The sequence below is a fragment of the Haliotis rufescens genome, unplaced genomic scaffold (genome assembly GCF_023055435.1).
Source record: "Haliotis rufescens isolate VD_foot unplaced genomic scaffold, xgHalRufe1.0.p SCAF_5, whole genome shotgun sequence".
Lineage (NCBI taxonomy): Eukaryota > Metazoa > Mollusca > Gastropoda > Lepetellida > Haliotidae > Haliotis > Haliotis rufescens.
In genome coordinates, this window is record NW_025964223.1 from 50,382,921 (window position 1) to 50,400,325 (window position 17,405).

The window sequence follows — 17,405 nt, forward strand, 5'->3', positions numbered from 1 at the left end:
CCATAAATGGGATCCACAAGTAGTATACATGCGAAGGTTGTAACATGCTGATGTTCCTTCCACTACCAGGCATTTCTTGATTGAAGAAGAGTCCTGGGCCCGCTTGTACAAAGCGATCTTAGCGCTACGGCTATCGTAAGCCTATGTTAAAGAAGTGGAGTTATGATCATCTTAGCACTAAGATTGCTTTGTGCAAGTGGGCCCTGTTCTCATTTACAGTTTTAGAACTGTATCTTGAATGAGTGAATCAGTATGGTTTTAAACTGTTTTTTTTTATCAATATTTCACCAATATCACAGCAGGGGATACCAGTAATGAGCTTCACACATTGTTCCCAAGTGGGGAATTGAACGCCTTATGCGTGACAAGCAAACACTTTAACCATCGGGCTACCCCACTGTCCGAAGAGATATCTAAATCTGATTCATTGATTGCATCCTATTATTATTTGAGTTTGAGCTATAGCTATTAGCTAATGCATTTTCGCTTGAGAGTATTTACTTTTACCATACTTGTACACAAATGTAATGTGGCTAGCGGAAACTCAGAGCATTATTCAAGCTTGCTGTTGATCTCCTGGTTAACATGTTACGGCATAAAGGGACAACAAAACCCCATAGCACGTGTACATCTTCGGACAACTCAGAGTGGACCTGGTCACTTGTACTGACGCCTGCTATGCATGACTGACCTGGTTTTTGTCCATGGGGTCAATGGGTGCATCGTCTTCCAGGAGGATCCGGCAAGTCTTCAGCCATCCCTTGGATGCAGCCAGATCCAGGGGGGTCCATTGACTGTAGTTCCTGGCAACCAATGAAGGAGGTATGTGAGCAGAAACATCTCAGAAGGGGGTTCACCAACAATAGTTCCTGAGATATGGTGAATCAGCATAGTTTCTCAGAAGGGCTTCATCAGCAATAGTTTCTCAGAAGGGGTTCATGAGCAATAGTTTCTCAGAAGGGGTTCATCAGCAATAGTTTCTCAGAAGGGGTTCGTCAGCAATAGTTTCTCAGAAGGGGTTCGTCAGCAATAGTTTCTCAGAAGGGGTTCATCAGCAATAGTTTCTCAGAAGGGGTTCGTCAGCAATAGTTTCTCAGAAGGGGTTCATCAGCAATAGTTTCTCAGAAGGGGTTCGTCAGCAATAGTTTCTCAGAAGGGGTTCGTCAGCAATAGTTTCTCAGAAGGGGTTCGTCAGCAATAGTTTCTCAGAAGGGGTTCGTCAGCAATAGTTTCTCAGAAGGGGTTCATCAGCAATAGTTTCTCAGAAGGGGTTCATCAGCAATAGTTTCTCAGAAAGGGGTTCATCAGCAATAGTTTCTCAGAAATGGTTCATCAGCAATAGTTTCTCAGAAAGGGTTCATCAGCAATAGTTTCTCAGAAGGGGTTCATCGGTTTCTCAGAAAGTGGTTCACCAAAAATTGTTTAAGAGACAAGGGTCATAAGGTTATTTTGATGAGAAACGGGTTTATTGGAAAGTTTCCTTAACAGACAATCTAGGCAAGTAAGAAATAGTTTGCTGAGAACAGGAAGAAGAGGTTTATCGGATGTTTCCCCTGATACATGTAAGGACCCTGCGAAGCCTGCCCTTCAAATGTCAGATGTCAGAGACTTTGAGATGTCATAAGCTGAATTGTTTGATAGGCATTACTTAGAAGTTGACAGATGACAAAGTAGAGATAATGTATGGATAACAACTTCTTTATTTACTGTAAACGCGACGTTTTAGTATAGATCCTTATACTGTTGTCAAGCAAAACTTGCTTGACGACGGTATAAGGATATGTACTGAAACATCGCCTTTGCAGTAAATGGTAAATAAAGAAGCTGTTATCCATATATGATCTCTTTGATGTCATAAGCTTTTCTACCAGACATAACCTCAACAGATCATTGCAACAGTTTATATATTGCTAAATATGTTTCCTTCCCTTTGAATGTTGAAAAATATAATCCAAAAACTAAAATTGGTCTTGCTATGAATTTTTTACAGGCAGGTGCATTTTTATAGAAGACAGACTGCTAATTAACACTTAACACTAGCAACACGGGTCACAGGATGCCTTGTTGTACCTGCTGGCAACGTCGGCTCCGAACTCCAGGAGGAGTGCAACTGCCTTGTCATGTCCCTGCATGGCTGCCAGATGTAGAGGAGTGTTGGAGTTCTCGTCTTCGTCATTGATGGAGGACTTATCACGCTTCACCAGCTCTCTCACATTGCTGAAACAACAAGCAAATAGTTTCTTGGTTAGCAGGTCATACCTCATTTGTCAGACACCCCAGTTGTTAGACAATGGAGTAGAGATGGCTTGTCAAATGTATGTTATGTGGTAATGGACCAGTCCTAATAGACTAAATCCTGTGTATTATTATGTTTGTTTGTTTGTTTGTTGTTTAACACCGCACTCAGCAATACATACATACATCAGTTGTTTTTGCGTAAATACATCTATTTGTTTTTGCATAATTATTGTAACCTACGTCAATAAACGTTCATAAAAAAAAATACTCAAGAACTTGATGATATACTCAATACCAAAGGGACCACCAAGGTGAATAGGTCACAAGCTTAATGATGTACAGATTTCTAAAGTGTTTTGTTTTATATAAAATAAATTTTAAAAATGTGTTTAAAGCAAAATGAACATTAAACTAATAACATCCAAAATGAGAAGCAGAACCAATATGAAAAAGAGGTGTTTTATGATTTAATGTATGTTATCGATAGTGTTGAATAAAAACTCTTTTCATGAAAACAAGATTATAGCATGTTCCAGTCAGTGTTAATTATTTTCTGTCTTACGTTCTCATAAGATGTCTGACAAATGGAGTATGATCAGGACTATTCCATTTCACCACATGGGTAACAAGCATTTGATAGCAGGAGAATTCAACCCTGGCACTGGTAATTTTAAGGTATCTGACATGGGGTGAGACTGGTTAGCCATGCTGAAGCTGACAGAGCTACAGATAAGCAGCGCATTTGCGTAAAATACCCCCCAAAATATTCAAAACCCAATTACTTTCAATTAACTTGCGTACAGAAACACATGCATTAAATGAAAAACTCATATGTATAAAAACAGCATGCGTAAATACCCAATGAAGCTTTGTCAGCATGTGCACAAAGGAGCTAATTTCCGAAACATAATTACAAGCTAATTTACTTTGTGAGTCAAGGCTATATACATGATATAGTTAGAACAGTTACATACATCTAAACATTATTTCATTTTTTTTTTAATTTTTAAATGTTCACTAATTTTGCGAAAAACCAAATAGAGTGATGAATAGATGAGTGGAAAAATATTGCTTACCCAATGAAAAATGTAATAACCCAATCAAGATAGAAACCCTAGAGTAAAAACTCAATTGCTCAAAAAGTTATCTGGAGCTCTGAGCTGAGTATCTGCAAAAAGGAAAACCATCTATGTCTGGATTCGCCCCTCTTCATCTTACCCATCTCGTTACCATAACAACCAACCAAGTCTCACCAAGTAATCTCTGAAAACAAGGTCTATAAGGTAATACAGAGCTGATGTCATGAGACGTGTAAGGTTTGGTCTAACCAATAGCAATGTTGTCCCACTTGGTTCAGAGCCTGTATATTTGAAACACAACTTCCTGTAAAAGTCAAGGACTTACTTTGTCCTCCCAAACTTGGCGGCCAGATGTAATGGCGTCTGCTCTTCTTCATTCTTGCTGTCAAGATCACCTCCATTCTCCAGCAATGTCTAGAAAATATGGACAAACTAAACTATTTATCCACAAGGAGTATGAGAAAACATATCCCACAGGTCTTGGACACACATATAGTTCTTTTATCTTTTATATATTAGTGGCAACCTAGCAAGAAACACACATGATATTGGAGTTACGTCCCTTGTGGTAACTACATACAAGGGGAAGACCGCCATACTAATCCACCAGGGGCAGGCGTGTACTTGAGGTTATACCCTGTGATGGTTCCACAATTAGAAATCTGACTTTAGGTTGCGGCTTATAACCTCTAATACACTTGCGCCATCTAGCGAGCTAATCTGGGCAGTGTCTCCCACTAGACTCCGCCTTTTCTTTTTACTAGTTGGATTAATCGGCACTTTCAAATCTTGTTTGATCTTTTATATAAACAAATGGTTGGTAGGTATTAAAATTTCTATTTTCATTATACACTGTCATGAAACTAAGATCCTGAACAATTATTTAAACATGCTTTCGTGGTGCGTTTCACATCTTGTGTCGAGACATGCATGAAAACAATTAGTGATATAGTTTATTGCTAATAGTGGTTTTCAGACAAGGGGGTCAACTGAGACTTTCTTTTCTCTACTTTCCTGATTTTTACAGTGGGCGGATGATTAAACCAATTAATAAAAAATTCCCATGGACCATTAATGCTCTAACACTCCCTCAAAACTGTTGTTTGAATGATTAAACCTGGCACAGATTAAATTTTATGTCACGAAATCATGGTCATAGTGATGTGCTCGTGTTAATGTGCCTCATTTAGTTTTATTTAATACATTCAATCATCTAAGATTTCTATTTGGGTTTTTTCCTGTACAACCATATTTATTTACCTCTCAAAATTAAGAAAGGGTTCCATTATGTTTTAACAATGCAAATATACCGTATTCGACGTAGTAAGCACCCAGCTCGAATAAGCCCCCACAGCGATATTTGCTAATATATAAGCAATTGAACAATCCCAATTAGCACCCCTTCCGATTGATCAATGTACGCAAGACTTATTTAGTCGTGTATAATATGCACTTGTGTGTTATATGCACCCTTAATTATGGGCAATTAAATTCTTGAAAAAAATATCTGTCGTGTATAATATGCACAGACTTTTCTTTTGTATCATTTCAGGCTGTCAGCATAAACCACAAAATTTACGATCATTCAACACCAAATTTTTATTCTAATAAGAGACCCCTATTTCTAATTTTGAGAGCGCCCTGGGCGCTTATTACGTCGAAAGGAAAACTAGTGTGGTTTAGTTTACTTTCAATGATGAAGACGTATTGCTAAATTCTGAGATAAAGGATGAAGCTTATCTCACCACTAAGACCTCACTGTAACCTTCCTGTGCCGCAATATGAAGAGGATCGTTGTCATAGCGATCACTTTGATTGATCAGCCGCTTCACTTGTGGGTAAGACAACAGTTTCTGGAAAACATAAAAATTCAACTGCAGAATGTACACCACTTATCATCCTTAAAATAATGTTTCATGTAAATGTTTCAATCATTAGCCAATCAAAACCTAACTGTATAATGAAATACTGACACAAAGTAGATAACAAATCTGTCATTACATACTTCAGATTCTGAATTTCAATTTCAGAAGAATATCTGAAAAGTGAAAATCAGTTGGAACTTTACCAAGAGATTTGCAACTACATTAAATTGCTTTACTATGCATTTCTTCCTTCTTTCGATCCTTCTGTGAAAACATGCTTGAACAAGGTTTCCAGCTTCTCAAAACAATTCACCTGAACACATCCCAGCATCAACACCACCCAAACAAATGGGTCACACTCTGTCATCCCCTCCATAGCGACCTACACGATACAATCACATGACTACCCCTGCCACATCATTCACTTTCTTAGAACTAACAGGCTAGAGGTGCTGTGTTACGGGAATTGACAGTCAGGATGGCATATAGTGTGAGATAGGATATATATAAAAATATACAATTTAATATAAAATTTACATATTTTTAAACTTATTCTATCTCAAACTATGCATTTATCCCATGGATGGACGGTGAAGCTCATCCGTTGCTTCATGCGGCCTTTCTTTGGGACCAGGAAGATCAGGGAAAAAAATCCTTTGGTACCAGGGTCTTGACCTAGACATTCTTTAGCCTGTTTTGAAAGTAGAGTACCTATCCTATGGTGTCTTTTAGCGCCGGAATCTGGCTGGCTGGATATATACTCGCGAATGTGGACGGCGTCGGTGGCAGCCTGCAACCATTTTGCAGGGGGAAATGCTAGACAAAAGGATCGGCCAGGATTGACCACCTACTGGAGTCTCTACAATTAGTATGGCTGGGAGCAGAAGGTCAAGTCGTCCGGTAGCTAATGTGAGTCACTTGGAGAATGAGTTGCCGGGCATGGTACACTCTCCGATATTCCTGAAAGCAGTGGATGATAAAGCGCCACGCCCATGGCCCAAAAAAACTAGTTTGCTTTCCCTCCCAACATTTCACGGTGGTCTCGCTTCTAAAGACCAAATTGTGGTCGATGTCAATACCGCTTCTGTTGTTCCTCCAGGTGTTGCTTTGGAAGTTGGAGGAGATCCACTGATACCTGGAGATGGGTGCATAACGTCCTGAGGGACCTCCTGGATCCTGTTAGCAAATAGGTACTGAGTAGACCTGGTAGAGGCATGCCTTGAATTGATCACCTCACTGACAGTGTTAGAGGACACCCCGACAACGCAGAAGTGTTACGAGCGGCAGTCGAAGAGTGGCGCAGAGTGTCGTAAGACCACCATCTAGTTCGGGGGCCATAGCAGTAGAAGACAATCCATGCATGCTGGAGTCGTCCAAATTGAAGCGACAAGTCTGTAGTTGATCACAGAGTCGGCCGAAGGTAGCAAAGTCTTTGTCAAGGTTAGTACATCAGACAGGATAGGCCTCGGAGGTAGCATGATGGTAGAGGAACCAGTATCCACAATCCAAGGAAAGAGTGAGTGAGTGAGTTAAGATTTATAGTCACATCGGCAATAATATCTTGACTAAATCAAGTTATACAGTAAGAATAAATACAGTTGGATTATAAAAACTGTTGACAAAGGACAGTAAAACGACAAGATAGATTATCCCAGATCTATATTTCAAAACTAGAATGGAAACACAAAAAAGATATCACAATAAATAACAATACATTATAAAAACGGGCTAGTGATCGCCAGTAACCAAAGGTAGGCCACCATACGAGGGTACCTGATCATGGTAATGATGGGATGTATTTGGGTGAAATGTTTTTAGAAGCTGATAACCCTATTCAAGCATGTTTCCACAGAAGGATGGAAAGGAAAAGGAAGAAATGCATAGTGTGAGATAGGATATGTTCAAAAATTAATTATTGAAAATCTTACCCTCAGCACCGGAGCTTTGTTTTCTTCCGCTGCCAGGAAGATGACGGTTTTGTCGTTCTTGTCGACAGCAGTGTAATCTGCACCTTTCTGCAACAAGAGCTCCACAGTCTCGACATGACCGTATGTCACAGCCAGCAGAAGGGGTGTGTAGTTGTCTTTGTCACGTCGATTAATCTTTGCACCGCTGTAACCATGGAAACAAAACTTGTTTAACATGTTAACCAGCAAAGTGCCAACCAAGTGGCACTACTTTCAATATTATTGACTGAGTTGTTGTGTAGATTTAAATAAGTATTTGTTGTGAAGTAGGAAAGAAATTGCTTGATCAAGCCCTGGTGTAGAAAGCACTTAGAGGTCCAAGAAATCAATATTCAACAACAGCACAAGGCTAGTTAAAACACAGAAAAAACAGCCCAATGCTGTCAGAGACTATCCCAATTCTTTTTTTTTACGGATACAACTATGCCATTTAAATGACTTGACAATTTACACCAAACGTATTCAATATGTTTAAATTCATTTTTATCATCACAGTAATATTTCCAAGGAGAGTCATCAATAAATATGTTTAAGAAGTAGGCTTATGTGTACTGGTATTTTGAATCATCCTAAAGGGTAGTGGTCACTAGCTCTTACATCTAGTTCATGAAATGTCCAGCTGTCTAAAACTGCAATGCCCTCTGTATGGGTAAGCTGCTCACTTGTGATGCAGTGTTGCTGGTCACTCATAAACCTCTTATGACGTAACACTACTGCGTGAGTAGGTTCTTTACAATGTTGATAAAGTGCGAATGTATTTATAAACCAGGAAACCCTGGGCATTCGGAAAGAAATGCCCCAGGCTTAAGAATAACCCTCTAACCTTATAAACTGTCCTTTTGATATGAATCTCATGTTGATTTTTGATTGGTTAAAAATAACAGTTATTTCACATGAAAATTCCATTAAGTGAATCGAACCTGCAACCTCACATATCATGATTAGTTCTGTAACCCAGGGTCCCCGGGGTCGGTAATGAAAGGGTGTTCAAACTAACATGTCATGACTTTGGTTGTGTACATGCTGCACATGGTCTTTCTCTCGCCTGCTTTTATCGAATTCCTTTTATACTAAACGCACTGTATTGTTCAAATTCCTTTTATACTGCGATGCAATGTATTGTTTCACTGTAAGATATCATGACGTCTTTCTGGTATTTCTAACATTTAAACGGTTATTTAGTTGAATAAAAACCTCCTCCCCGGTCTTGACTGAGAATGAAAGCATGAGAACGTGCTTACATTTTCAGTCAAGACCAAGAAGGAAGTTTTTATCCCTTACATCATCCTAGCAATACAAGCATGACAACTCTCACTTACTGATCAACAAGATACTTCACAACATCCAGATGGTTTAACTGGGCAGCTTTGTGTAATGGAGTTGCCTGTTCGTCATTCAACACATCAATACGGGCGTTATGTTCCACCAGCAGCTTGACATTCCGGATGTCTCCTGACATGGCGGCCAGATGGAGCGGATGCATGTAGTGTTTCCGGGGGACATTCACATCAGCACCTGCAGAACATCAGAAGACTTGGTGAAGACGTGTTCATGTAGAAGATAAAAGTCACCATGTTTCAAAAACTATGTCTGGAGTTGAATTTCTTACGACAAATATCCATAACGTTGGTGGTTTTCACAAAATCAAGTGTGCGTGAATCCACAGTCAGTGACATTACAGTAAAGTCGTGACTGCCAGTAAATGGTCAAGTCTGTACCAGGCAAACCAGTGACTGAAAACATGGGAAACTATCCACGCCATCAGGGTACCAATACACACAATCAGCCATTCAGAGAGGCATCCTTTGTTCAGACCAGGGGTCCGGAAACCGTCATATGCGCCGGACATGTCCGATTGGGAATCTCAAATGTCCGTTTTAAAATATTGCTTACCGGACATTTTAAAAAGTATTGTCCGGACATTCTTAAATTTTGACCGGACATGATCAACAGTTAGGACTGAGCAGTTTCTGTCTGCAGTTGCAACACAATGAAGATTAACTACACTGACAAGCTTTGTTTGTTTTGATTGCTGTAAATACATCGTACCTACATGATAGTCCAATCTGTCAATCACTGTAATAGGCAATAAACTGAGTTGACACTGATTAATCGAGGATTAATTACTGAGAACATCTTGTTAATTTGAGTGAAAGGTGTTTACAACTGTACATTAATACCTTGCATCATCGATGTACCTCATAATCCTCACAATGCTACGATACGTAACCTCAGACAAGAAGCGAAAGCGTGACGACAGGCAGTCGACCGATGCAGAACAGTCGAGCGGATCTGCCAAACCCTCAAAGTCTGGACGATCATTTTGTAAGTCGTGGCTAACGACTTTCACTTGGTTGACATACAATGAGGATTTGCAGATTTTATTGTTTTCAGTAGCTAGTCGTATATTGAATCTTGATTGACCGCCATTTTGCTTTCTCGGACGATCGATATCCAATTTTTTTATGGTCAATAATTAAGTACAGATGAAAAAAGTATTTAAATAACTATTGCTATCAACGATATTTTAGTATTTGTGATTAAATTATCTGTCTTGTTTTTTAAAAAAATCTAATAGTTTAAAAAAAACTTTTCCCGTGAGGTCACGTGATAACCAAATATGGGATAATAGTCTCGATCCAAATGTTACAACGCGTACACTTGAGCAGACTCATGAATATAACTCATGAATATTAACTAGACCGTTCACTACGTTAACAGATCGTTATTATAACAGAAACAAACATATTTTTTCCATGTAAATCTAAAATGATATTATTTGTTATTAATTGTCCGGTGAATTAAACAATTTAAATTGAAACAATTCATAATTCATCATATTATGAATACGTAAACTTGTAATGTGTGTGAAAAGTCGTACTAAAATACGCTATTTGAAGGGGGCGTGGCCTAAATGCAAATGTCCGATTGGGATCTTTAATTTTCCGGACCCCTGGTTCAAACAGAGGTCATATTAGAGATGCTTTTTCAGAATAAAGTTGACTTACGTTTCTCCAAGCAGAGTTTGGCCACATCATAATGTCCGTTGTCTACAGCCAGATGGAGGCATGTGCTCTCCTCAATATCGCGATCTGTCAGCATCTGGATGGGTAACACAGTACATCCTTATAACACTTCATCCTCATTAGTGAGTGAGTTTTGGTTTTCGCCGCATTTAGCAATATTCCAGCAATATCACGGCGGGGGACACCAGAAATGGGCTTCACACATTGTACCCATGTCGGGAATCGAACCCGGGTCTTCAGCGTGACGAGCGAGCGCTTTAACCACTAGGCTCATCCTCATTAACTTCATATATGAACATTTTGGTTCCAACACCACCATGTCTTGCTGAAGGCAATTTTTTTTCTGGTCGCTACTTTAACGGCTAAACCACTTCCTCAGACTGAAGTTTCCTTGTTGGCAAGGCAAACAGAATACATGTGGCAATAACCAATAATAACCTTGATTTCGGAAATAAAATACGTAATAACCACTTACATTTTTTATAAAGGAAAATCCACAAAACGGCAAAATTGTCTTATTGCTGTTTGCAAAGAGCTGGGGTTCAGATTCCCACGAATAATGAGGTCTTGATGTTAGACCAAGCTAGAAGTACCATGACACATGAAGACATGATCACTGCTTTTAGCAAAATATCATTAGAGTACACACATAGTATGTTAGTACACATTAGAATCACTAATGAAGTCGTGGAGAATGAATGCATTATTTCCAGGTCTGAAATGACCTTGATGAGCGCCACTCACACTTGAAACCATCACCCAGCCTTCTGCAGAACGCGCTCCAGCATCAAACAACATCTGCACGAAGATGACGTTTCCCTCTGAACATGCGTGGTGCAGCGGCGTGGACTGTTCGTTGTCCACACACCGCAGGTTGGAACCCGCCTCGATCAACATGGCTGCCACGCCCTCCTGGCTGTGGATGGCTGCCATAGCGAGGGCTGTGATGCCTTGCTTGTCTTGAGCCTGCCAACAAAATGTACAAATGTGAAATTGTGCAAATATTACTAAGCACAGCAGTAACACAACTGATTTCAGGACTATCACCCCAATGTCCCGAATCTCTGCAGCCCATCCCTGATACAGTAAACTACATTTATAAAGAAAACCCTTATAACGAACTGCCGGATATAACGAGCTGTTTTTGAGTCCTGTCCATTTGCTGTATATATGCTGCATATATATGTTTAAAACAAACTACAGTTATAACAAATTAAAATAAGTGTCCCTTTGAGTTCGTCATAACCGAAGTTATATATACATAAGTTACACTTTCAGTCAGATGGTTCTGACACCACTTTTAGCAATATTCCAGCAATATCACAGTGGTGGGGAGGGGACACCAGAAATGGGTTTCACAAACTGAACCCATGGGGATTCGAACCCAGGCCTTCGGCATGACGAACAAACACTTTAACCACTAGGCTATCCCAACGCTCATATAAGGTACAACAGAGTGCCACCACGCTGTACCTCTGCTAGACAAGTAGCCAACACATAAAATGTCAACATAGACAATTGTAAACAATCAGTTCCGCTGAGATATCAAGTCCGGGCAAGAATAGATCTAACAAGTAATCTCCACAAATGGAACAAATTCTCTGGTAAAATTGGTGCCTGCTAAAAAGAATTACTAGAGATATAGTTCTGGAGGAATCAAAATTCAGGAGGTATGAACACTCTATTACACAGTCATGTTTCTTATTTTAAACCTCTGTCAACATTGACACCTATACATTGAGGAGAGCTGAAACTTCCATTTCCACAAATGGTAAAATCCCTACATTTGATAAGCATCAACTGTATCCCTCACCTCAACATTTATTTCCTGAAAGCCTAGCAGATCCCTGGCAGCAATTTCATTCCCTCTCATGGCGGCAAAGTGTAGAGGTGTCTGTCCATAGATATCCACAACGTTGACTTTGGCGCCATTCTTGATCAGGAAGGATATACAGCTGTCCCCAGCGTTCTCCACAGACTCCAGGTATTCCACAAGCTGAGGGAGGCCATTGGCTGCCATCTGGCAACAGTCAAAGACACATGTGGACATCAGTATGAAGATGCCCCCCTCACACATACAACACAGGCTTTGTTTTAATCCACAGCAATGTAGAAAGAAATTTGATCCCAAAGCAAATCGTCACTGCTAGCATGTTTACACCAGACATAGCATGTCAACAAATCTGTAGTGAAGTATACCAAACAAACGTAATTACAACATTGTGTATAAAAAAAAGTGTGAAATGTATTTATAGCTTTTTTTAAATAGCATTTGATTAAAATTATTTTCAGCAAAATCGTATGTGAACTAAAGTCGGTTGCAGATGATGTATTATGCACTAGAAAAATGTACCCACATTGGCTTCAGATGGAGCCTCTCCCTCTTCAGGGCTGTTGGTCTCCTTCCTCTTGTTCTTCTCCCGGCGGTATCGGGCCGCGGTGTGGAGAGGAGTCACCTCATCTTCACCTTTCGCATTAGGGTCTGACAAAACAGTGATTTAGTTGGTGAGTGAATTGGGTTCTAACACCGCTTTGGGCAGTATTCCAGTTGCACCATGGGGTTCAGCTTAACATGGGAGGAAAGCTAAGATGAGATAAAGCTAAATTCTCAGTTTAATGAGCGTCAGTTTAACAGGATTTTAGTGTATTTCTACTGTAACAGCCTTCTTCCAGTACCTGCACCAGCCTACACCAGCAGCTTGACCACACTGAGATGGTTGTAGAGAGCGGCATAGTGCAGGGGAGTCAAGTCTTATAACAATACCTGCGCCAGCCTCCACCAGCAGCTTGACCACACTGAGATGGTTGAAGCGAGCGGCATAGTGCAGGGGAGTCAAGTCTTATAACAATACCTGCACCAGCCTCCACCAGCAGCTTGACCACACTGAGATGGTTGTAGCGAGCAGCGTAGTGCAGGGGAGTCAAGTCTTATAACAATACCTGCGCCAGCCTCCACCAGCAGCTTGACCACACTGAGATGGTTGTAGCGAGCGGCGTAGTGTAGGGGAGTCAGATCTTCATCATCCAGTGCATTTACTTTCTTCTTGAGGTGGCCGCTGATGTTCTTCAGCACAATCTTCATGTTTGCCTCATCTCCATCACGGGCGCACTGGTGGGGAGGAAGAACAAAATGCATATGTATTATTCAGGACTGCATAAACTCAAGATTAATCATTGGTTTGAAAAGCAAATTATGATCGATTATTGATCAATCATGTTTGTTTGTTTGTATCGTAACACCATACTCAGCAATATTCCAGCTATATGACACAGATCTGTAAACAATTGAGTCTTGACAAGACAATCCAGTGATTGACATCATGAGCATCAATCTACGCAATTGGGATATGATGACATACATCAACCAAGGCAACGAGTTTGTTGGTCTCCTCTCACAGCAAGTATGGATTGCTGAAGACCAATTCTAACCCAAATCTTCACAAAGGGATCGATCATGAGGTATTTCTAGAATATCTTACATTCACTGTAATTTCTATCAGTATTCTTTAAGGCAACTGATGGTCAGTTAGTTGGTTGTTTGGTTGGTTTGTGGTTTAACCCCGCATTCAGCAATATTCCAGCTATATGACGGCGGTTTGTAAATAGTCAAGCCTGGACCAGACAATACAATGATCCATCCACGCAATTGGGATTCATGACATGAATGAACCAAGTCAGCGAGCCTGACCACCCGATCCCGTTAGTCGCCTCTTACGACAAGCGTAGGTCAATTAGTGACTGATCACGAATGAGAATGTAATTGAAAAAAATCATACATTCACAGCAATCTTTCTGTTTCCTTCATTTGAATAAAAATAAATATATACATCATGCATATAGCAACACATTCAAATTGTGATATAATGTAACATTCACCCTCTCACTCATATTAACGTCAAATTTGATACTGCTAGATCAGGCCCTCCTATCTAAAAAATATCTAAAATAAAAAATGTTCAATAGGTTTAAATGAGCGCTTATGGTTGTCATAGCTACCATCTTGGAACTGAATGCATTCATTATGCCAACATAAAGAAACACAATCAGATTTTACAGCAGTCGTTCACGGAATACGTGCACAGATGCTATGGGAAACTGTTAAAGGCAGCGGATTAACATCGGCTGTATCCGTCAAAAGCCGATCATACTTAATTGACAACATCCTTTCAGGAAAAACAGCTGCGTTAAACAGTATAAAGGAGAGCTATACTGAAGAAGGGATATAATGTGTTCCTCTCCTAGAGAGACTTTTTCAAGTCACCTGAAATAAATTTTATCTAAGCATATTCAAAAGCTCAACACATTTAAGGACAAGGTACAAATACAGAGCTACAGATAAGCAGCATATTTGCATAAAATACCCAAAACAAATATTCAAAACCCAATTACTTTCAATTAACGTGCCCACAGAAACGCATGCATTAAATGAAAAACTCAAATGTATAAAAACAGCTCGCGTAAATTCCCGATGAAGCTTTTTCAGCATGCGTACAAAGGAGCTATTTTCCGAAAGCTAATTTACTTTCCGGGTCAAGTCTATTCATTTAAAACAGTAATATACTTCTAAAACATTACTTCTTATTTTTTTAAATCTTAAAATGTTCACTAATTTTGGGAAATACCCAATAGATTGATGAGTGAATAAATATTAAAATATTGGTTACACAATGAAAAATGTAAATTATGTTCCCAATTATAATAGAAACCTTAGAGTAAAAACTCAATTGCTCAAAAAGTTGTCTGGAGCTCTGAAATAAGTTTGGAGTTGCAAAAACACTGAATGTTGAGGTTAGATCTAGTTTTAGGTTTTCAGGAATGAGCCCTTATCATGCTTATCATATGTCATCCAGCGATTGAAACTGTTCTTGAAAAACACCCTCCAAGTCAAGAGACTGTAGGCAGCAAACCCAAAAAGGGCCTCTTTTTCTAGTTACTTGATCCACTCGAAATTAAATAACAAAGGTTTAATCCACGCTACCCAGAAATTAACTCACAATGAATACAACACTTCATACCCACTACTCTTGCAGTGACATCTAAGGGGTTTTTTTTATTTAGAAAGTAACATTTCAAAACTTTAGCAGACACATAGTGACAGATGGTAGACAACCTTTCATCATGTGAATGCAACTTGGCAATAACTCAGAGTTTAAACAGTAAATTATCACCAAAACAATGTTTTAAAAACTTTTATGAAAAAATATATCTAGAAACGCATACAAAAGCAAGTCTAGCCAGCTCAAGCTAGGGAAATATTTTTTATTTTTAGATTCAGGAAGGATATTGTGTAATATAAGATTTCAGAGTCTAAATGTTAGTCTATGAAATAGGATTTTTTTCACAAATTGTGATAATAATATTGGAAAACCTCCCAAACAAACAACTCTTCATCTGTAATTTCCCACATGTATTCTAGTTATTATGCCATTATGGCGCTGTGGAAATGTTCCGCCCAGTACAGTACAGCATGCCATTAACATGCTAGCTATTGTAAGCAGAATCAATTATAAATCCGATACTGCAGGCCACTAAGTGGGTCAACTGAGCAGGGCACTTGTTCCAATAGTGTTGTGATATATTGATATGGTGTTGTGTCTTGCAGCTCACTGAACATAAAATAACACATTGTATAATACTGATACTCAAGAGGTCTCACGCTATTTGATTTATTTTCATTTTCAACAAAGCTTGCATTGATATTTACTACACATGAAACTGCAGCCACATCTAGTATGAATTCAGTGGTAGCCATTTCCCTAACCTGCTCCTTGACAGTTGTATGGTAGCAATGTGCTACCCAGAGTGACATACTTCACTGAAATGAAGGACAAGAGGCACTGCCAATTAATGAATGGTTAAACACTGTACTTGAAAATATGTTTGTTATAAGACTCAGTAATGTGTGAAAATTTAGCACTTTTTCAAGTATTGATTTTAACTCATTCTAAAATAAGAATTTCTCATGTAAGAAACAAAAGTGTTTTTTTTGGTGTACTTTCTCGTTTAATATTAAATGAGTAGCTGTAAAAACATGTATTTCATGTTTAGATTTTGTTACCATTGAACAAATGTCGAAATATTAATACTATAGGATCAAGTCACAGCAGCAAAATACTGCACTATACTTAAAAAATGGTACTTTCAATAATGACACTGGGCATAATTATATATCCACCTCCATTATCAGGATTATTCTGCCAGTAAAATTCTAGTGTTTGTGTATGTATGACTGTATGTTAAACACTGCATCGTTATTCATGTTCATCAATTCCTCATGCACCTGACACAAATCAGATTATCGGTAATTTTAAATTGCTGTGGTGATCCCACTTCAGGGTTTTACCTTGACCTACCAAGTGGGGGTCCAGGGAACCCCAATAATTAAGTTAAAGGGTCCTTGCAGGCAATATGAGTGTCAAGTAAAGTAAAGAAGTGGCATAATGTACTGTATGTTTTGATAATTACTATAGAACCGAGAATTAATCATGTGGAAAGTGGTCATGATTGATGGTTGAAATGACAAGTCCTTAAACCCTCTTGATGCAATGTAGGTAAAATGAGTATTAGTAACACTGCTCTTGATGCAATGTAGGTACAATGAGTATTAGTAACACTGCTCTTGATATGCTGCTTGTTTGTTTGTTGTTAAACGCCCGCACTCAGCAACATTCAGATATATGACGGTGGTCTGTAAATAATCGAGTCTGGACCAGAAAATCCAGTGATTAATATCTTGAGCATCGATCCGCGCAATTGGGATCGATGACATGCATCAACCAAGTCAGGGAGCCTGACCACCAGTTGCCTCTCACGACAAGCGTTAGTCGCATGGGTTACTGAAGACCTATTTTACCCCCGATCTTCACATGCGGTAGGTACAATAAATATTATTAAGCGTCCCTCGGGACGCAGTATATTACTGTCACTCGGTACAAACATAAAGGTTCAACTTGTTCTTTTCATATGTAACAGGGATGGGCTGACCGTGGCACAACTTGTTCATTATACGTAACAGTGTTAAGATCACAACAATTTATTCTTAGCGATAGACTGGTTTGCTTCAAGGGACTGTGACCTAGTCTGATGTGGTAAAAATACAGCACACTTTCACTTTCAGGAAGACGTTTTAAATCATATGGCTTGTCCTAACTTTTCAATGGAAACTTTCCCAAATACTGCATATCGTGCATTATTTTTGGAAGAATGAAGTTTAACATTTCAATCCATTGG

At 39.2% G+C, this 17,405-nt stretch overlaps 1 protein-coding gene across 7 annotated transcripts in view; it reads right to left on the bottom strand.

The window, feature by feature from the left end:
* The window catches only part of LOC124126903 (transient receptor potential cation channel subfamily A member 1 homolog), a 78,210-nt gene that overhangs the window by 18,185 nt on the left and 42,620 nt on the right, over nt 1-17,405 (bottom strand). For all 7 annotated transcript variants that reach the window (XM_048383927.1, XM_048383929.1, XM_048383930.1 and 4 more), the window contains 11 exons: nt 13,116-13,284; nt 12,533-12,657; nt 11,989-12,195; nt 10,920-11,141; nt 10,158-10,251; nt 8,469-8,664; nt 7,111-7,294; nt 5,063-5,170; nt 3,643-3,731; nt 2,071-2,217; nt 692-803 (listed from right to left, as the gene is read on the bottom strand). In XM_048383927.1, coding sequence (XP_048239884.1) covers nt 692-803; nt 2,071-2,217; nt 3,643-3,731; nt 5,063-5,170; nt 7,111-7,294; nt 8,469-8,664; nt 10,158-10,251; nt 10,920-11,141; nt 11,989-12,195; nt 12,533-12,657; nt 13,116-13,284 — 1,653 coding nt within the window. The remainder of the gene's footprint in view (nt 1-691; nt 804-2,070; nt 2,218-3,642; nt 3,732-5,062; nt 5,171-7,110; nt 7,295-8,468; nt 8,665-10,157; nt 10,252-10,919; nt 11,142-11,988; nt 12,196-12,532; nt 12,658-13,115; nt 13,285-17,405) is intronic.